Source organism: Leuciscus leuciscus, assembly GCF_965113295.1.
Source record: "Leuciscus leuciscus genome assembly, chromosome: 10".
Taxonomy (NCBI): Eukaryota; Metazoa; Chordata; class Actinopteri; order Cypriniformes; family Leuciscidae; genus Leuciscus; species Leuciscus leuciscus.
The window spans coordinates 29,567,754-29,586,672 of record NC_138734.1 but is presented as its reverse complement, the minus strand read 5'-3'; the positions used below and the strand labels follow the sequence as shown (position 1 = coordinate 29,586,672).

Below are 18,919 nucleotides of genomic sequence, written 5' to 3'. Positions count from 1 at the left end.
TTATTGTTGTTGTTATAATATTTCATTTTAAATTATTCTAAATTCAATTTAATACAATGTTTTTTTTTTCAAGTTCATTAGTATTAGTAGTTATATTATCAGCAATAAAATGGGTCAATTAGATTTATATTTATTTCAGAATTATTTTAAATGATTTCAAATTAAATGTAATACTAATAAATATTATTATTATTATTATAATTAGTATTATTACATTTCATTTTAAATAATTCTAAATTCAATACAATACAATGTTTTTTCATTATATAATTATTGGCAATTATCAGCAATGGGTCAAACATTATTTTTACTTTTTTTAATTATTATTAATAAATTTCATTTTAAATAATACAACGTTTTTTTTTTTTCGTCCATAATCTTATTTTATTGGTAATTATAATATCAGTAAAATAATAGGTCAAATTCTTATTTAAATTTACATTCTTTGAAATCTTACAACTTTATTTCCAGGTTTAAATTAGACATTGAAACTAGAAGGGTGCGTTTACACAACAACGATGTACTAAAAACTGAAAAGTTTTGCATACAGACAAAAACGGTGTCCTGTTCACACGGATCCACTAAACTGACTAAAAACGCTGTATTATGCATGCCAGGCCAGTAGTTGGTGATGTCAACACGACGCGTCTATAGACTGAACACGTAATACGCATGTTCATGACGTCACCGTTTTCACAAATTCGCATTTTTGTATAGTTTACACAGAGACGATAGCGGTATCGTTTTCTATTATGTGCACTTTCCATTTTAGTAAGACGCCAAAACGGCGTAGTCGTGTAAATGAACGGCCAGAACGCATTAAAAAGTTTTCCGTTTTAAGTTGAAAATTGTGTCGTGTAAGAGACCCGAATGTATGTATTATGCTTGTGTGTTTGCATGTGCCATCTACACATCCACAGGTTCTCATTCTAATCAACACACACACACAAAAGCATTTCAAAATGACAAGTCACTTCAGCATACATACAGATATTAATGAAAGCTGATATGACTTCCACCTATCCACGGACAATGCAGTCTAAGCTCCCTACTCCAACTGGTATACAGTCAAATATTTAACACACACACAACACAAAACATTTGAGAGGTTGCTGCTTATTTACGTGCTCGACAGCTAACTCTAGTGGCTGTTGACCTGTGATTATTAGAAATATGCCATAAAAGACAGACCACATGTGAAACATACAGTAAACATCCACTGCCGATCTTGAAACCAAGCCAAGCTGTGTTTCATCTGCATTATCAAAGCAGATCGTAGAGGGTTGGAGCTGAGAGGGCTGTGGGTTTGTGCCTGTCTTTTCAGAATGGTGCAGTGGAGAAAAAGAGAGAGAGACTGATGCTAAACCAGTCCTTTATTTAGTCAGCAGACAGGAGCTCAAAGGGGAAGCTGTGACTACGATTAAAATGTTCATCAATCAGTAGAAACAATTGGAAAAGGAATGTTAAAAAAAAGATGTGCATTTCCTTGAAGAAGTAGCAGTGGCTGTGAGGCAGCAAAATAATGGTGTTAAAGTTTTAGCTAAGATTAGATTTTAAGCTTTAGTTCTGTTAATGAAAAGCCGAATCAGAGCTCAGAATCTTGTCAGCTGTGCATAAGAATCAACACAGCCTGACAGCATATTTGCAGAGTAAAGGCGAGTAGAAGGTTAAACAGATGCAAAAAAAGACCACATTATAATTCAGTATTCAAATGAATGCAAAAGACTAATCACAGTTCAGTATGCAAAATACAATGAAGTCATCACTGTCAGTTAGATTTCAGTTAACATTCTACAGTCTGTGGGAGATTTTCCTAAATGAATTGCACTCTAAGTAACATTAAATTATATTTTTATTAGTATTTATTATTATTATTATTATTAAATAGCACACTTGAGGCTCAAATTAAATAAAAAAGCAGCAAATGGTTTCAAGCTGTTCAAGATCCAAAGCAAAAATCATAACAACTAGATTCTTACATTTTCCAAATAATTTTTTCGCCCACATTTTTACAAATAAAGATGAAATAATAAATATTTGATGAAAACCCTACACTATAGAAAATTAGAAATGTTACTTTGGCAATAAAGTGAAACAAGTTTAAAGGGGCTAAATGTACGAATTTTCATGTATTAATTACTTTTTATAGCCAATTTGTAAACAGCTTGTAATGAAAAAAAAAAAAAAAAAAAAAAAACAGACGATCCCTGACTTCCTAGGATCTAGTTTGTCTATTAGCCTGTGGACTGAATATTATGTGAGGAACGTTTATGGCTGGAAAATCAAAAGGATGTGACGTTTATGCACTCTCCCAAGAGCCTCTCTTCCATTTAAAGACAAATGAAATGAATGCTTGTACAAGGTTCAGGTTAATGCCGAAAGAGCCATTTTGTACTGTAATGGCAATGTGTCATGCAAAGAAAAGGGACAAATTAAAACTACAATCTCACATAGCCAGTTATGTAGTCTATAGCTTAAATACTTTATTATAATCAAACTATCATAACACAGTAATTTTAATTACCTCATCTCTTGACATGATGCCAGTGAATTGCAGTGCTTGTGCAAACAAATCCGCATTGCTACGATAAATTGCTTTCTTAACTGCTGCTTTCTTACCGCTGTCATGTTTGTTGTGTGTTTATTTACCAGTCACCCCTGGTAAATATGATCAAAGACGGCTGTAAAAATAAATCTGCATTGTTTATCCTTTTGATGTTTCTTTTTTTTTTTTTTACAAAAAACTAACTTTTCATTGAAGTGGGGAGAAACTCACATTATGATAAATGTTTTTCTCCAAAACACGTTGGCCATAATTATTGGCCCCCTTTTATTAAATACTTTTTGCAAACTCCTTTTGCCAAGTTAACAGCCCTGAGTTTTCTCCACACCTGACAAGAGACCAGAGACCATTCCTTCATACAGAATCTCTCCAAATCCTTCAGATTCCCAGCTCCATGTTACTGCTTCTTCAGCCCACTCATTTTCTATAGGGTTCAGTTTTGGGAACTGGGACGGTCATGGCAGAAGCTTCATTTTGTGCTCAGTGACACATTTTTGTGTTGATTTTGATGTTTGTTTTGGATTGTTGTCCTGATGGAAGATCCAACCTCGGCCCATGATAAGATTTCCAGCAGAAGCCGTTTTATTTGTTGGTATTTGCTAGAATCCATGATACCATGTATCTGAACAAGATGTCCAGGACCTCCAGCAAAAAAAATAAAAAAAATAGGCCCACAACATTAAAGATCCAGCAGTATATTTAACCCTGGGCATGCTTTTTAACCCTTTTTGCACCAAACCCAACTGGATATGCTGGTGTTTGGATGAGCGATCCAAGAATAGCGATTATTCTTGAAACCCTCTCAAACCACTTGTGGTAATGTAGGTTTTTTGGGGGGGTTTTTTGGGGGGGGGGCTTTCTGACCCCAAGACTCAACACATTTTTGCAGTTCTCTATCTGTGATCCTTGGAGAGTCTTTGGCCATTCAAACTTTCCTCCTCGCCGTGCATTAAGACAATATAGACACACTTCCTCTTCCTGTCAGATTTGAAAAATATGTAGTTGATTGAAACTTCTTAATTATTGTATTCAAGATGGAAATGGGAATTTTCAATGTTTTAGCTATTTTCTTACAGCCACTTTGTATTTTGTAAAGCTAAACAATATTTTGCTTCACATCAGAACTATATTCTTTGGTTTTTACTCATTGTGATGGATGATTAAGCGAAGTTGGCCTTTGTGTTTCCTCATATTTATTCTCCTGTGAAACAAGAAGTCATAGCTAGTCAATATGTTCCTAGTCACCCTGGTGTGCGTAAAAATGGAAATATTAATGTAAATATACTTCAGAGATATTTTACTCATAAAAAATAATGCAGGGGTGCTAATTGTGGCCAGCGTGTTTTGGAGAAAAACATTTATTTCACAATGTGATCCCACTTCGTTTCTTCTTCTTCTTCTTCTTTTTTTCTCATGTAAAAAAAAAACATAATTTCACTTATGGTGAAAACCATAAATCTGAATGTTTATGGCCAGATTATCTCCTCAGCAAATGTATGATTTGAGGTGTCATTCATGAATCATGTCCGTAGCACAAACAGCACTGGATGAGTTACATGTCAGTTTAATACTTAGCCTGTGCCACAAAAAAAAAAAAATAAGTACAAATATAAAGAAAAGCAATCAATACCGTTTACACAAACAGCCTTCTCTCACAACTTAAGCACAGTAGCAAAACAGCTCCTCATTAGCTGCTTAGTAAATGATTCCTTGTGGCATTTCTAAGAAAAGGCATCATATCTGGTCTAGCAAAACCTCAAATGAAACCCAATTTGAACCCAAATGAAATCACTCCATCTGCCTGCTTTTATCTTCCTGTCTGTATACACAGGACAATTGTGTGACAAATTATGATGCAAAAATATTAAATCTATTCTAGTGAAACATTTAAGTCAATGTTAAGTGTTCTGGGGAGACCAAGAGAGAAGAGGAATAAAAAAAAGAGCATGTGTGTGTTATTAAGACAGATGTGAGTGAAACAGCGAAGAAACTCCCAAAGGCCTGTCTGTCTGTCACTAAAAGACAAGGGAACACCTGAGTAATGGGCTGAGAAGGACCAGTCCAAACATCCCTCTCCCTCTCCTGCTTCTCTGCAAAGACAACAACATTATTCACACAAACTAATACAATAATTGCCTGACAGCCTTGACCACTACTGAGACTTCCCCTGCATGCTAATGGACCCACGGGTAGACAAACCCCACACACATAAACACAGCAGCAATGCCAATCTCCTCCAGGTCTGCAAACTGGCATCAGTGAACCGGGAAAGCCTGACACATCTGCAGCGGGCTCAGACACCCAGAATCTTTCAAAGGCTGATAACAATTAAACCGCTGGCATCAATCCATCCATCCATCTTTCCATGGCTGCGCTGTCCAAAGGCCATGCCAGCTGGCGTGTGCACGCACACACATTCAAGCGAAAGTACACACATACTCATTGATGCTTAGATCAGATGCAGGTCAGTGAAAGCACACAAGAGGGTGGATGCAATTTTATTTTGGTGTCTATGGGGCATATGTTCAACCCCAAATAAGCAACTCAATAAGCTTCCTTAAAATTACACTAGCAACCACAATTTGTTATGTTGCATATTAAAGTATATTATACTTTTTAAATTAAGATATACATATGTGTGTGTGTGTGTGTTTGTGTATGTGTGTGAGAGAGTACAATATATACACACAGATACGCACACAGACTTATAATATATATATAATAATATATATTATACACACATTTTTTATGTTCACAACATTTTGTTAGATGCGATTAATTGATTTGAAAGCTCTAATATATATATATATATATATATATACTTAAACATTTAATACTTATATTACATAAATATGTGTGTGCGTGCGTGCGTGCGTGCGTGCGTGCGTGCGTGCGTGCGTGCGTGCGTGCGTGCGTGCGTGCGTGCGTGTGTGTGTGTGTGTGTGTGTGTGTGTGTCTCTAAAGTCACTATGAAATCTAAATCGACAATTCTTTGTGCATTTTATGGAATAATGCAGCATTAATTATAAATGATTTATCCATGCACATTATTATTATTTTTAATTAATGTTCGTAATCTTTAATCAAAATAACTTCCCCTCCCTCTTGCAGCGACCTCTTCTCTTCTCTGATGACATGTTTATTGGCTGGACAACCTGTCACTTATATGAGATTACAACAATGGCAAACCACAACGATCCAATCAATTCCCAATGGACAACATTAAGTCCCGCCCTATATTTTTTCCTTGTTCGAGAAACCATTGCACTGCCATATACGTCACAATAGGGAAGAAAAGACTATCACAATTTCCGTTTCATGCTGACTTTAAAACAGGATTGTCTTACCTCTAGAGCTGCGGCTCGCTTCTTCAAAAAACTTTCTATATTCCGAGCCGCTGATTCCACAAGCTGTGCTGCATTATTTGTTTTCACAGTGAATAAATTCTGATTATCCATAAAGATCTGCCATAACAGAGAGAAAAGGGCACTCATTAGAGACTCTCATAGTGAAGTAATGAGATGAAGGTTTACCGGTAATGATTGTTTTGATAATTAAGCAGGCTTTTATTGAGGCTCAACTCTCACTCACAATTTGTTTGGGTAAATAAATACACATCGAAGTACACATACATCAATATGTACAGGGGTGTGGGTTTGGGGGTGTGTGTGTGTGTGTGTGTATTGGACCTCTAACCTGTTTAAGATTATTCCCAGCGCTGGCTGTCTCTGCTAGAGAAACCAGCTCCTGTTGCAGTTGATCTACCCATTCTTTTATCCTGCAAACACAAACACTCATATTAAATATTTCAACTGCAATATACATACCTAGAGGGGTCAGAAAATGTGATGGTAAAGTATTTATGAAGTAACTAAATCCCAGTCACGAGGGCAGCTACATGTGAGTCATATTAAATTGAAATGTAAATGTGATCTCATAACAGGTGCTTTTAATAAGCACATTTTAAAAATAGAATGAAGCAGTTATAAACGACCAAATAGTCAGTAAGCACAATGCAAGCAAGTATAGGCTATTCAAGATGAATAACCTTGTGAAAGCTCAAAAACCCTGTCCTTCAGAACAAACACATGACACTTAGGGCATAAACAGGTGTGTAGTTTACCTCAAATATGGTTTTAGAAAAAAACTTTTTTCATATGGTTTTGTAAATACTGTGCTTTTATTTTGAAGTTTGTGTGGCCCTCCCGGATTTCTTAAAAGTAATAGATTGTTCATTTCTTTGCTCAAGACACTGATAATCGATCAAGCAAGACAATGCAGAAAACTTCTCAACAAACTTGAACATACCAAACATTACAGACAAAGGACAGGAAAAACTAGAGCGTTATACAAACACAACAAAGTTGTGACTTTAAAAGGCACTTACCTGGAAACAATTAGTGAACAAATACAAAATAAGAACATGTTGCAAGGACTTCAAAATAAAAGCACAATGTGTACAAAATGCAAGGCACCTGCAAAGTAAAACAAAGCCTGCAATCCCTCAAAATGTAACTCTTCTATATTTGCAAGCATTTATATTTTGAGAAATTTAGAAAGTGAGAAGGAACTGTTAATCTTGTAAACTGTTAATGGTTGAAGATCTATTCTAAATAAGACAAAATTCTGAGAAGTCACTAATGCTCTCCATGGTTACATAACATCCAATTAATATGAATAATTAATGCTACTGTATAACCACACTTTGATGGAAACTCTCTTTCTTCATGATAATCCTTGATGTCCCCATACACTGCAGGATGAAAAGGAGAGTGAATTTATGGACATCAAGATGAAGTCGCATATCTTTCTTGGCCTCTGCGATCACAGATCTAAAATTATCCAGACCATGATGAGAAATTCAGGAGGTGTGTGTGTGAAGTGTGAAGTCAAGTTGACTGGAGGTTTCTTGAAGAACTGTTTATTTCTGACGCATTGACAATGTTAATTAGACCAGTGGTTCCCAACACACAGTTTAGATGTCTGCCTAATCAAACACACCAGATCAACTCATCATCTCGTTGGTAAAGTGTGTTCATCGTGGGCTGCGTCCGAAAGCTTAAAATTCCATGCACTCCTGAGATACCGTCATCTGGTCGATTTTTGAAGGCAGCAGTATCCTTCGCTTTCTTTGATATTCCACAATCCTGTGCTTTCCATTCCATCACAGTTGAGCTAAAAAATAAAATGGTGTCTGAACGTTGTGGTTGGTGGTCAGACAGTTTATGTGTAAATGTACGTTTTTGACCAACGTTTTACACTTCTGATGTGATTTCTAATGTATTTTGTTTTGAAGTTTTCCCATTGTCATGTTTTTGGTTTTTCATGAGATTTCCCTTTCCCTTGTTTCAGTCCAAAATTGTCATGCCCGTTCACTCGGATGTACATCATTGCTTACGTTGCACGAGAGCCCACTACAGGCGGAACCTTTGCAATAGGCTGAATTGTAACATGCTAAGCCCTTGATCACTTAGAATCCACTATGGGGTTGATTTTATTTGTTTATTTTTTTTCGATAACACTTTATTTTACAGTGTCCTTGTTACATATGTTACATGTACTTGTAATAACAGTAAATTATGCATAATTACATGCAACTAACCCTCAGCCAAACCCTAGTCCTACCCTAACCCTATAGTAAGTACATGTAGTTGCTTAATATTATTCAGTACTTAAAGGGATACTTCAGGATTTAGCATTAAGCTTTGTATTAGTAGAAAACCTGTAGTATTTTCGAATGACCGTGCTTTCTACCCTCATATCCCCCTGAGATGAGAGATTTATGTATTTTTTGTCTGGAAAAAATCCTTTTTTGGATTTTTTGGCCAGAGGCTAAAGACTGCAACCAGTAGGAGGAGCTGTTCCGCATGTTTTCAACCAGCCCATAGAGGGTGGGATCTCACTCACAGAATGTACACATAGTATCAGCCTCTTTCTTTGGAAGCTAAGCTAACAGGCTCTTGTTCTGTGGAGAAAGCTGAGTAGTAGGAGAAAGCTGAGTATTAGGGGTTACCATCCTCTTTTTCCCGGACATGTCCGGCCGTCGAGATCGTCCAAAATGTCCAGGATTCGGCTTTTGCTTTCTGCAGTCCCCATTCATTGTTTACATGCACACCTTTTGTTTCAGTCTAACTGAATTCATTCCGATTGGTGAATCTGAATGTAGTGTTTACATGAACGCTAAACAAGTGACTGGTTGATGTGCGTTTTAACATTGCTAAGAAAATTCCCGCTCCTCCGTGAGAGAAATGAGACCGGTGCGTCTCGCTCATCAGTAATCACGCCACCGGCCTCGCGCCGTTCTCCCGCGGCCCTCCGCCTCGTCCTGCTCGCCACAGTAAACATAATGAATGGCGACTGTAGAACGCAAAAGCCGAATCCCGGACATTTTGGGCGATCTTGAAATCCCGGGAAAACTCGTCAGAGTCTCACTTAAAAACAAGAAGCCTAGCCTTCTTGTTTTCAACTGCGCTCTCTAACCGGTAGGCGTGGCTTGGGAGTGGCCTCCTAGGGCAGCGAAGCAAGTGCATTCTGGGAGTTGTTGTCTTTCATCCACATAAGCCAGTCTAGAAAGCTCCAAATTCAAAAATAATTTCACATTTTTTCTACATAAATGACCTATTTTAAATACACATTCATCTTTCCAGAGGTGAAGTATCCCTTTAAATATATAATTACACTGTAACAATGACACCTTAAAATATAGTGTAACCATTTTTTCCCTTACAAAATGATATGTATGTAGGTGTGTTTGAGTTGTTTACATTTGTTTTGTTTTTAAATAATTAATATATCATAGAGTGGTTTATGGTGGGGTAAATTAAACGCAATATGCGTTGACGTCACAATCTTGTTGCATTATGGTTATGGAGCTGCCTGAAGTGTACATATGAAGTAGATGAAGTTTAAGTTTAAGTTTAAGTTTAAGTTTAAGTTTAAGTTCAAGTTCAAGTTCATGCTTTAAGTCAAGACTTTATTTTGTATTTTGTTTATTTGAATAAACTGCACTTCAGTGGACTTTATTACAGTGACACTAAAGACTGGATTAATGATGCTAAAAATTTGGCTTTGCAATCTAAGGATAGGCCTATATCAGAATAGAAAAGGCTTATTTTAAATTGTAATAATATTTCACAATATTACTGTTTTACTGTATTGTTGGCCAAATAAATGCACCCCTGGTGAGCATAATAAAATCTTCTTCTTTTTTTCCAAAAACTCATACTGACCCCAAACTTTTTACGGTAGTAGGCCTATATATATACAGTATATATATATATATTTTTTTTAAGTCTTTAATTATGCAACATTGACTGAGTCGCTCACTCACATATGCCGTACTGCACAGAAATATTCCTTAAAGCATTCTGCTCTCTAATGTATTTGTGAGGGACCAAATGACTGCCGTATACATCAAAGAAGCTGAGTAGCAAATGTTCAGTGGTTGCATTCAGGACCTTCAGATTGGCTTTGTGTACCAGAGGAGGACAGGGTCTTACTCTTTCCCAGAAGAACAAAAACACACATATCCACAGCAGCCATCCAAGTTTAGGTCCTGAACCCAAACCGTCAATACTAGTATAACAGAACCCTCCGGTGCTCTCTGTATTGGGGTCAGAACTGAATTTGAAAAGGAAAGTGAAAAAGATATATGGGCTGCAAACAATTCTGAATTTAATATAGGCTCCTCCATTCTTTTCCTCTAATTCTCATTCTATTCTTCTGTCATAGCCTTTTTCCTCAGGGACTGGAAACACAGAAGCACAGATGTAGGTTGAAATGAGACAATCTGTTGGCTGAGGTGCTTTCTAACAAGCAGAGGTGGACAGATGTGGTTATACCACTAAGTCTCCAAACTCACAATATCCTGTTTCCAAGTAGATGCCTCCAGCAATGTAAAATCCGACACACTCTTTAAAACACACTGTAAATAAGGCCTCGCGGGCTTTGGCTCGCTTACTAGTAAACTTACAACCACACATGTTGCCAGTTTTTATGGTGCAAGAAAAGCACATTTTCTCACAACATCATCACCCTTTCAGGCACTAATGCACCCGAGTCTAAATGTCTACAGATATTGGTAACACTTAACTTGAAGCCTGATGTACAATATAATGCATAAAAAATATTAATAATGTATACTGTAATGCATTAGATATTTTAATAATTAATTGTTATCACAGACAGGCCTGTCACAATCATGAATATTGTGCTACTAAATGCTGTTTTGTTCATGTCACTTACAGTGTTAGCCTAATAATTACTTGTAATCTTTTTACTTTTTACTTGTAATCGAATATAACATAAAAATTTAAATATAAAAAAATTTAAATGAATATGATTACACAAATAAAATAGGCCCATATGATTTACTATATTGCAGTGAAAATTAATAATATTTTTTTATAATTTATAAAATGTATAAAATATAATTTATAATAATATAATATTTATATAAATTATAATATAATATAATTTAATATAATATAATATAATATAATATAATAATAATATAATATAATATAATATAATATAATATAATATAATATAATATAATATAATATAATATAATATAATATAATATTTTTTTACCTTTATATATAGTCGCCTAGCAATGTTTTATATTATTCTTTAATCCCAGCCTACGGATGGCATTTCTTTAAGCGCTTAAATTTACCGATATCATCAACTGCACAGTTATTGTGGTTTCCTCAAATTATTGTGATTAGAAAGAATAACCTTAAAGGGATAGTTCACTTTGAAATTACATTTTGGTATGTTTTAGCTTACCTCAAGGGCATCCAAGATGTAGGTGTCTTTTTTTCCGCAGTAGTTTCAATTTTGATATTTTTAGGTCAAACCGTTCTTGTCTGTCAGTCATATAATGCAGGTCTATGGTCATTATCTCAAAACACAAGCACAGAGTCCAAATTAAAACAATTCCCCGTCGGGCAAATTAAACAATTCCCCATCGTAAGTACACATTGATGGCCTAAGACACGAAACGAGCGGTTTGTGTGAGAAAACGAACAGTATTTATATCATTTTTACCTCTTGTACACAGCCACGTCCAAGTGATCTGAGTGTGCGGGCGGGTATAGATATACAATAGAAGTCACCTTGGCTACGGCAGTTCATTGGAACGAAACCGTAGCCAAGGCGACATCTAGTGTATATATCTATACCCGCCCGCACACTCAGATCACTTGGACGTGGCTGTGTACAAGAGGTAAAAATGATATAAATACTGTTCGTTTTCTCACACAAACCGCTCGTTTCGTGTCTTAGGCCATCAATGTGTACTTACGATGGGGAATTGTTTAATTTGGCCGACGGGGAATTGTTTTAATTTGGACTCTGTGCTTGTGTTTTGAGATAATGACCATAGACCTGCATTATATGACTGACAGACAAGAACGGTTTGACCTAAAAATATCAAAATTGAAACTACTGCGGAAAAAAAGACACCTACATCTTGGATGCCCTTGAGGTAAGCTAAAACATACCAAAATTTAATTTCAAAGTGAACTATCCCTTTAATCTCAATAATCACGACAGGTCTAATCACAGTTCAAATATCTGTATATTAGAATACTTGCAAACTTAGGGTACGTTTACACGACAACGATATGCTTAAAACAGAGAAGTTTTTCCTTTAAGTTTTCCGCGTACAGGCGACACCATTGTCAAAACGATCCCCTTTCACAATAATCTGCGAAAAAGTCTAAAACCCTGTATTCAGCTGCCAGGCCATTAGATGAAACACAGACTGAATATTACGCATGTGCATGATTTCATCGTCTTCACAGATTCACGTATTTACACAGAGACCCGTTTTCAAAAGTTTGCATTTTCAGCCACCCAAAACGCCGTTGTCATGTAAATGAACGGCCAAAACGCATTATTTCTTTTTACGTTTTTAGTTGAAAACAGTGTCGTGTAAACAGCCCCTTATTGTTATGCACAAAATTGGTTATCATGTGTTGCAATGCATTGCACTCTTTAAAGGTATTTTGCAATTATACATGAGAACATACAATGGTGTTGTAACCTGTATATGTTATGTTTTAGTTTTGCTTTCACTCAGTTTGCTCAGTTCCCGTTCTCCTTAGTTCCTAGTTTGTTTCCCTGTTTGTTAATTAGTTTCCATAGTTCCTAAGTCCACGCACCTGTTCTATTTCTCTTTTGATTACAGATTATGTTTATATAAACACACCCCTGTTTAGTTCCTTGTATTATGAGGCATAATTAATGCAATAAGAATATTTTTGTAATGTATTATACAGGCAACAAGTAAAGTGCACTGTTCATGTATCTTTTAATGGTATACTTTCACACAGCATTATCCTAAATTATAAGATCTAATCTAATACAGTAGTTAAGATAAAATGTTTAGTCAAAGGAAATGGCCACAGTTCTTTAGATAAATTCTGCTAAAAAGGTAATTTGTCAGTGATCATAATGAGTTTATTCCAGTGAATGTGTGCTTTCATTCACTTCCATTTCCAAGGTCCATTCAGAGATTTCCCTGCGCTCCTCTATAATAAGCTATTTAATCCCTTTACAGGCTGAGGATTAACGCTCATCTGACAGGGGAACAGAACTGTGACTCTAAGCTTTTTTCTTAAAAGAACTTATGTCTAAGCTCCATTACATTGTAGAGTTGCTCCTAGGAACATTGTAAGATTCTAGGAGGGGCACCAAACACCTATTTTTAAGGGGGCACCAGTAGATGTCAGACTTGTTTCAGTTAGGGCAGACAAAACAAAACTCTAATGCCACTAAATTTGCAGTGGCAAAGTGAAGATTTCTTCCTTAAATACATTACATTAGTCATACAAATGGAGGAAAGAATGAACATTCCTGTAGCTTAAACTGCAGAGCACGGCACTAAAAACACCAAAGTCAGTGTTCTCAGGAAATATGTGAACTAATAAACAATATACTTTAAATACAAAGCAAATCTGTCAAACACATAGAATACACTAAATTTGGGGTCAGTAAGATGTTAGGAAAGAAGTCTCTTATCTTCACCAAGCCAAATATAAAAATACAGTAATACAGTAATATTGTGAAATATTATTACAATTTAAAATAACCTCTTTTTATTTTAATATATTTTAAAACCCCTGTGATGTCACAGCTGAAGAAACATTTCTTTATTATTAAAAGTGTTGAAAACAGTTGTGCTGCTTAATATTTTTGCGGAAACTTTTTTTTTTTCTTTTTTTCAGGATTCTTTGAAGAATAGAATGATCAAAAGAACAGCATTTATTTGAAAAAAATTAAAAAGTTTGTCACTTTTGCCTCTTTGATAATTAAAAGTATTAATGTAGGCCTATTTCTTTTTTTAAAAACCATACCCCAAACTTTTGAATGGTATTATTAAAATGTATAATTAAAAGGATGATTTAGACAAGCTGCACAGCTCATTTTAATTAAGAATTTAAATAATACATTTTAACCATTTGGCCTGCTTGTCTGCTAAGCTTTTATTTTAAATGCTATTATTTCAAGATAAAAACATTTCACAACTAGAATGAAATGATAGTATCGGGTGAACTATTCCTTTAAAAGGGCATTTGTCTTTTACGACCTATACATTTGTGTGCTCTCAAACACAGTCTTCTACAGCACAACCTATACGTATCTTGTTCCCTCCACAGGTGAGTGGCGTCTCTGTGTCATAAAGTGGACCAGTGTGGGACTGGGGGACAGGTGTCTCTGGCTGCCAGGAGGACACAATCACAGTGATCACCTGCGTCATCTCTCTGTGGGAATCCTCCCTCAGTTCCCTCTCGAAAGTGCCTGTTTCCTGCACTAATACTACCAACTGAAAGAAACCAGAAGAGCAGTGTGGCTTATGTCACTCCAGTCCTTAAGTGGATTCGTTATTGAGTACTCTCACTTCCTTTATAAGTGTATCAGATGGCAAAAGATGGGAGGAAAAGCGAAAAGGGTTTAATAAATGTTTTGATGTTTTTGTCTTAATGCATGTTTTCTCTCTCTCCAACAGTAATGGTCTCAACAACCGCTGTACATTCTAGAATAAAGTTTTTATGGCTCAATGCATTTTTGCATTGCACAGTTGATTAAAAAAATGATTTATACTCTGGTGGTCAAAAGTTTGGAATAATTAAGTTTTTGTTTTTATGATTTTGAAACAAGTCACTTATGCTCATCAAGGCTAAATTTATTAGGGGAAAAAAGTAAAAAGATTAATATTGTGAAATATTATTAGAATAAAAAATAAACGTTTTCTATATTTGATTTATTTATTTTTTTAAATGTAATTTATTCCTGTGATGGCCAAGCTGAATTTTCAGCATCATTACTCCAGTCTTCAGTGTCACATGATCCTTCAGAAATCATTCTAATATGCTGATTTGGTGCTGAGTTATTATCAATTATTATTAGTGCTCAATTATTAATAACTGTTCTTATATAAATGTTGGGGGAAAAAACTTTTGACCGCCAGTGTATATATTTGTGTGCAATATAAATTTGCAATGCAACAGATTTTCTCCTTTTGTGTTTATGAATTAATAATTTACAATATCTTTCACAACTAATGAAGATGTTGGTTAAGTAGTTAAAACTTAAGTCCACTTAAATTGTTCCCCTTACTTTTAATTCACTCTATACTATGCTGCTGGAACCTTTTCACGGAAACAATTTCAGTAATTGAAAATAGCAAAGGCATAGTATTTTTCTCCCCCGTTGTTTTAAAGCAAGGCTTTATTGACGTAAATTCTCAGAAATCTAGTGGAAGAGCCCATTTAAGAAAAACACTTGTTATCCGGAACAATTGCACGCTGTTTTTTACGGCCATTGAAAAAAGTATCAATCTACGTCAGTTCAGGCCACCCAAGAGGTTTTATTTCTACTGAATACATTCTAGAGAATACCGGTGGACAAACAGAACAAACAGGTGGTCAAATCAAAAGGTCCAACATAATCTTTGTAAATTGGTATCTTAGTCACATTCAGACCAGGCAGTCACAATGTAAAAATACACTAATTCGGTCTGTTATTGCTTTCAGAAATTACATTTTATGGATTTCTAAAAGCATGTAAAGATATATACGTGGCATGTTAAGACTATAACAGAGAGAAAACGCCCCATGCATTCTCTTGTCCTGCTGTCACAACCACCTGGTGAAACGGTCACTTTTTAAGAAGTTGCTGACAATAAGGGCGATTCATGTCAGATGCATCTGTCCTGCACGTGCAAAAAAAGTACTGGGGTCTTACAGTAATCTCTCTCCACATATGAGTTTCCTGTACAAATTCAAAATCATTTACACAACGGTATAGTCACTTATCTCATAAGATATAACTTGTCTGCTATAGACTAATTTAGATATCATCACATTAACAAAAGTCTTGCCAACTCAAAAGCGATTTTTTTAAAACATCTGTCAGATCACATATGTCTCTCACAAACACAATCAATCGTTTGCCATAGGTCACATTGTACTTCTGTTGAATATTGTTATACAATACTGTACATTACTATACAGACACAATGAACTTCAGTTTAGGTAACATTGAGGCACATAACCTGGACATCTTTACAAATTATTATAAAAAGGTCAAATAAAGTATGACCCTATTTTCACTTAAATATCAAGAGCTGAATGATAGTGGAAAATCTTAAATCATGGGAACAAGAATGACCCATAAGAACAAAGGTCAGTGAATGATGACAGAATTGTCATTTTCAAGTGAACTATTACTTGAAAGAAAGCTTTTTTCATTAAACAAATCAATAATGTGAAACTGCAATATGTCTGACCCCTCACCCTAATCATTCAGGATAATTCATAATATTGATTGTGAATGTCTCTGCTTTATTATTAAACAACCTTTGCCTGTTAACATAGCCGAAAGAATGTATAGCCTATTCTGTATAAGTTTACATTGTTTCAGCTTTGAAGGTTATTGACCATTATAGAGGCAAGGCAAGTTAAAACTGCGTTAAACACAAGTAAATAAATAGTTTGTGCCTCGTGCATCCAGCACGATCTGAATGAACGGAAAATGCATTTTAATCAACAGTTGAAACCATGATGCTCTTCCACACAGACAACATCAAAGTACTTACATGAGAGGACTGGGGAACTGCGATGGGCACGAGATATGAACAGAAGCGAAGAAGAACATCATCATCACGGAGATTCGGACCGGATTCATGATCAGATCTGTTGATCCCGACCGCACCATCATCTGTCAATCCACACCAGTTACTTTTCTTCAGAGATATAACGTGTCGCTCTCCTGTCCTGCTTGATAATCTGATTAATTCCCGTCATCAGTTTAGAGACAGACGAGATGAGTGTCCTGTTGGATATCTCTATACGCACCGTTTCGTGTTACATGGCAAAAGCGCGTGTGTGGCTCTTCTGTGTGATCCCGCGCGCGCTCTGATCAAACTACTGACCCCATATAGAGGGGAAGGAGAGATCAATAGCCCCGAATCAACGTCATTCTGCCCCCACCTCTCTTGCCCTCTTATTGCAATAGCCTGTTATCTTTCAAGCAACCCTCTCCAGTCCCTCTCTCCTCCTCCTCCTCCTCTCCCTCTTATGCTTCCTCAACACATACTAAGTAACACCCTTCTGAAATCAATTAAGAATGCGCACAAAAGTGCCTAGATACTCTCCTGAAAGCCAACACAAAGGATTTGGCGTTTTAATTTACGTGGATATGTGTTTGCATGCATTAGGAAATGAAATACAAATAATTGTTCAAAAATGTTGTATTTATTTGTATTGTTATTTTAAATAATACTAATACTCACGCAACTTCTATCTAAATGGCTACTTATATTAATTGTACATTAACAAAACAAAGTAATCTACATGCAAAAAAATAAATAAAAATTATTCATTTTGATTAGCCTAATAAAATAAAATTAAAGCTATTCAATTATATAACGTCTGTATGCTACAACAAATAATAATAATAATAATACTATGATAATTCGATTATTATTAGATTTGCCAATTATTTATTATATTTTTTCATTCTAATTTTTAAAATTATTATATTTATAAATATCATATTTAAATAAATCATAGGCCTATACATTTCACATATTATATATTTCATATATTATTATTACTATTATATTATTAGTAGTATTATAAAAACAACAAAACAACACATGCAAAAAAATAGAAACACCAAACTACATTAAAGACACTGAGCAATATATTTGAATTAGCCGGATATCTTGGCTAAGTGAAGGGCGTATCATTGTTGTTTAAAAAAAATAAAAAAATACATCCGTTCATTATTCATTCAGGGCATCGCTAAATGATGCATCTCATTCATAAACGCTTGCATGCCTATATTTTGCATGCACAGCATCCTTTTTTTTATAATGTAAGGCAATGCTATAAATCGCAGCCGAGTTATAGCTATATGGTCGTTTAAATGAGATACTCTTTATTTTTCTTCCCAATGCAATAAAGTTAATAAGCGAGCGAGCAGGGATGGGAGGCAGGTCGGGGCAGTAAGCGGCGAGTTACCCAGGGATTTCGGCTTTCAACCGTTGCCTAGCAACCGCGCTCTCCGAGGCAACAACGAGTGTCAAAGCAAGGCGTGTGCAACAGGGCGCGAGACTGAGAGAGCGCGCGAGCTCTTTAATAGGAAAGGCCTTGTGCTTTTGTTCCCCGGTCTGCATGAAGGTCCATTAGCACCCATCCATCCCATCGAACTGAGGATCCAAAAGGGCCTAGAGGAGGTTTTTGTACTGATGCACCAACCGCAGCCCCTCTGATGGAGAAGAGATACAGTGACCCTTCAGCTTCAGGTACAGAGAGTAGCCAACTACAACAGGCCAGGATAAAAGCCCCGGGCCAGCACTCGGCTAAATGAAAAGATGCCGTCCCATCATCAAAAACACACTTTCTCATTAAAATTCCCAATAGGTCTTAAATAGACAGCGCTGTTGTGACCTCTTTTCTCTCATGCACGGCCCAGCCGATGATTAAAGGATGCTGGAAAGCGGAGTGCATGTGCACTTTGCTTGCAGTTTAATGTGTTCATCCAACTCTTTTCATACAGGTCTGTGTTTATGGGGTCAGGCCTGCACACAAGAGGCTCTGTCAGTGTAGTGTATTAGACATCGATGTGCATTAAAAGCATTTCCGAGGACCTTCCAGGTGCATTTGTGGGTGAAACTCGTTATGTGTCGGCGAAGTGTTAGTCTGTTTGCGAGCACGCCTGTGGCTTGACCCTGGGCCATTCAGTGAAAGCTAATGACCAAGCTCGTTTAATGATGGCAGGAGAGTCTCGATCTGTTTGTCTAGACCGGGGTTTTCAAACTGGGGGGCCGCGAGGAAGTGC

At 36.1% G+C, this 18,919-nt stretch overlaps 1 protein-coding gene across 2 annotated transcripts in view; it reads right to left on the bottom strand.

Annotated features, from left to right (window-relative positions):
• LOC309507521 (voltage-dependent calcium channel subunit alpha-2/delta-1) overlaps positions 1 to 17,153 on the bottom strand; it is a 107,264-nt gene extending 90,111 nt beyond the window's left edge. For both annotated transcript variants that reach the window (XM_082181773.1, XM_082181774.1), the window contains exons 1-3: positions 16,671 to 17,153; positions 6,260 to 6,341; positions 5,911 to 6,027 (exon numbers count right to left, since the gene is read on the bottom strand). In XM_082181773.1, the coding sequence (XP_082037899.1) occupies positions 5,911 to 6,027; positions 6,260 to 6,341; positions 16,671 to 16,792 (321 nt within the window). In that variant the 5' untranslated portion in view covers positions 16,793 to 17,153. The remainder of the gene's footprint in view (positions 1 to 5,910; positions 6,028 to 6,259; positions 6,342 to 16,670) is intronic.
• Between the last annotated feature and the right edge of the window lie 1,766 nt (positions 17,154 to 18,919).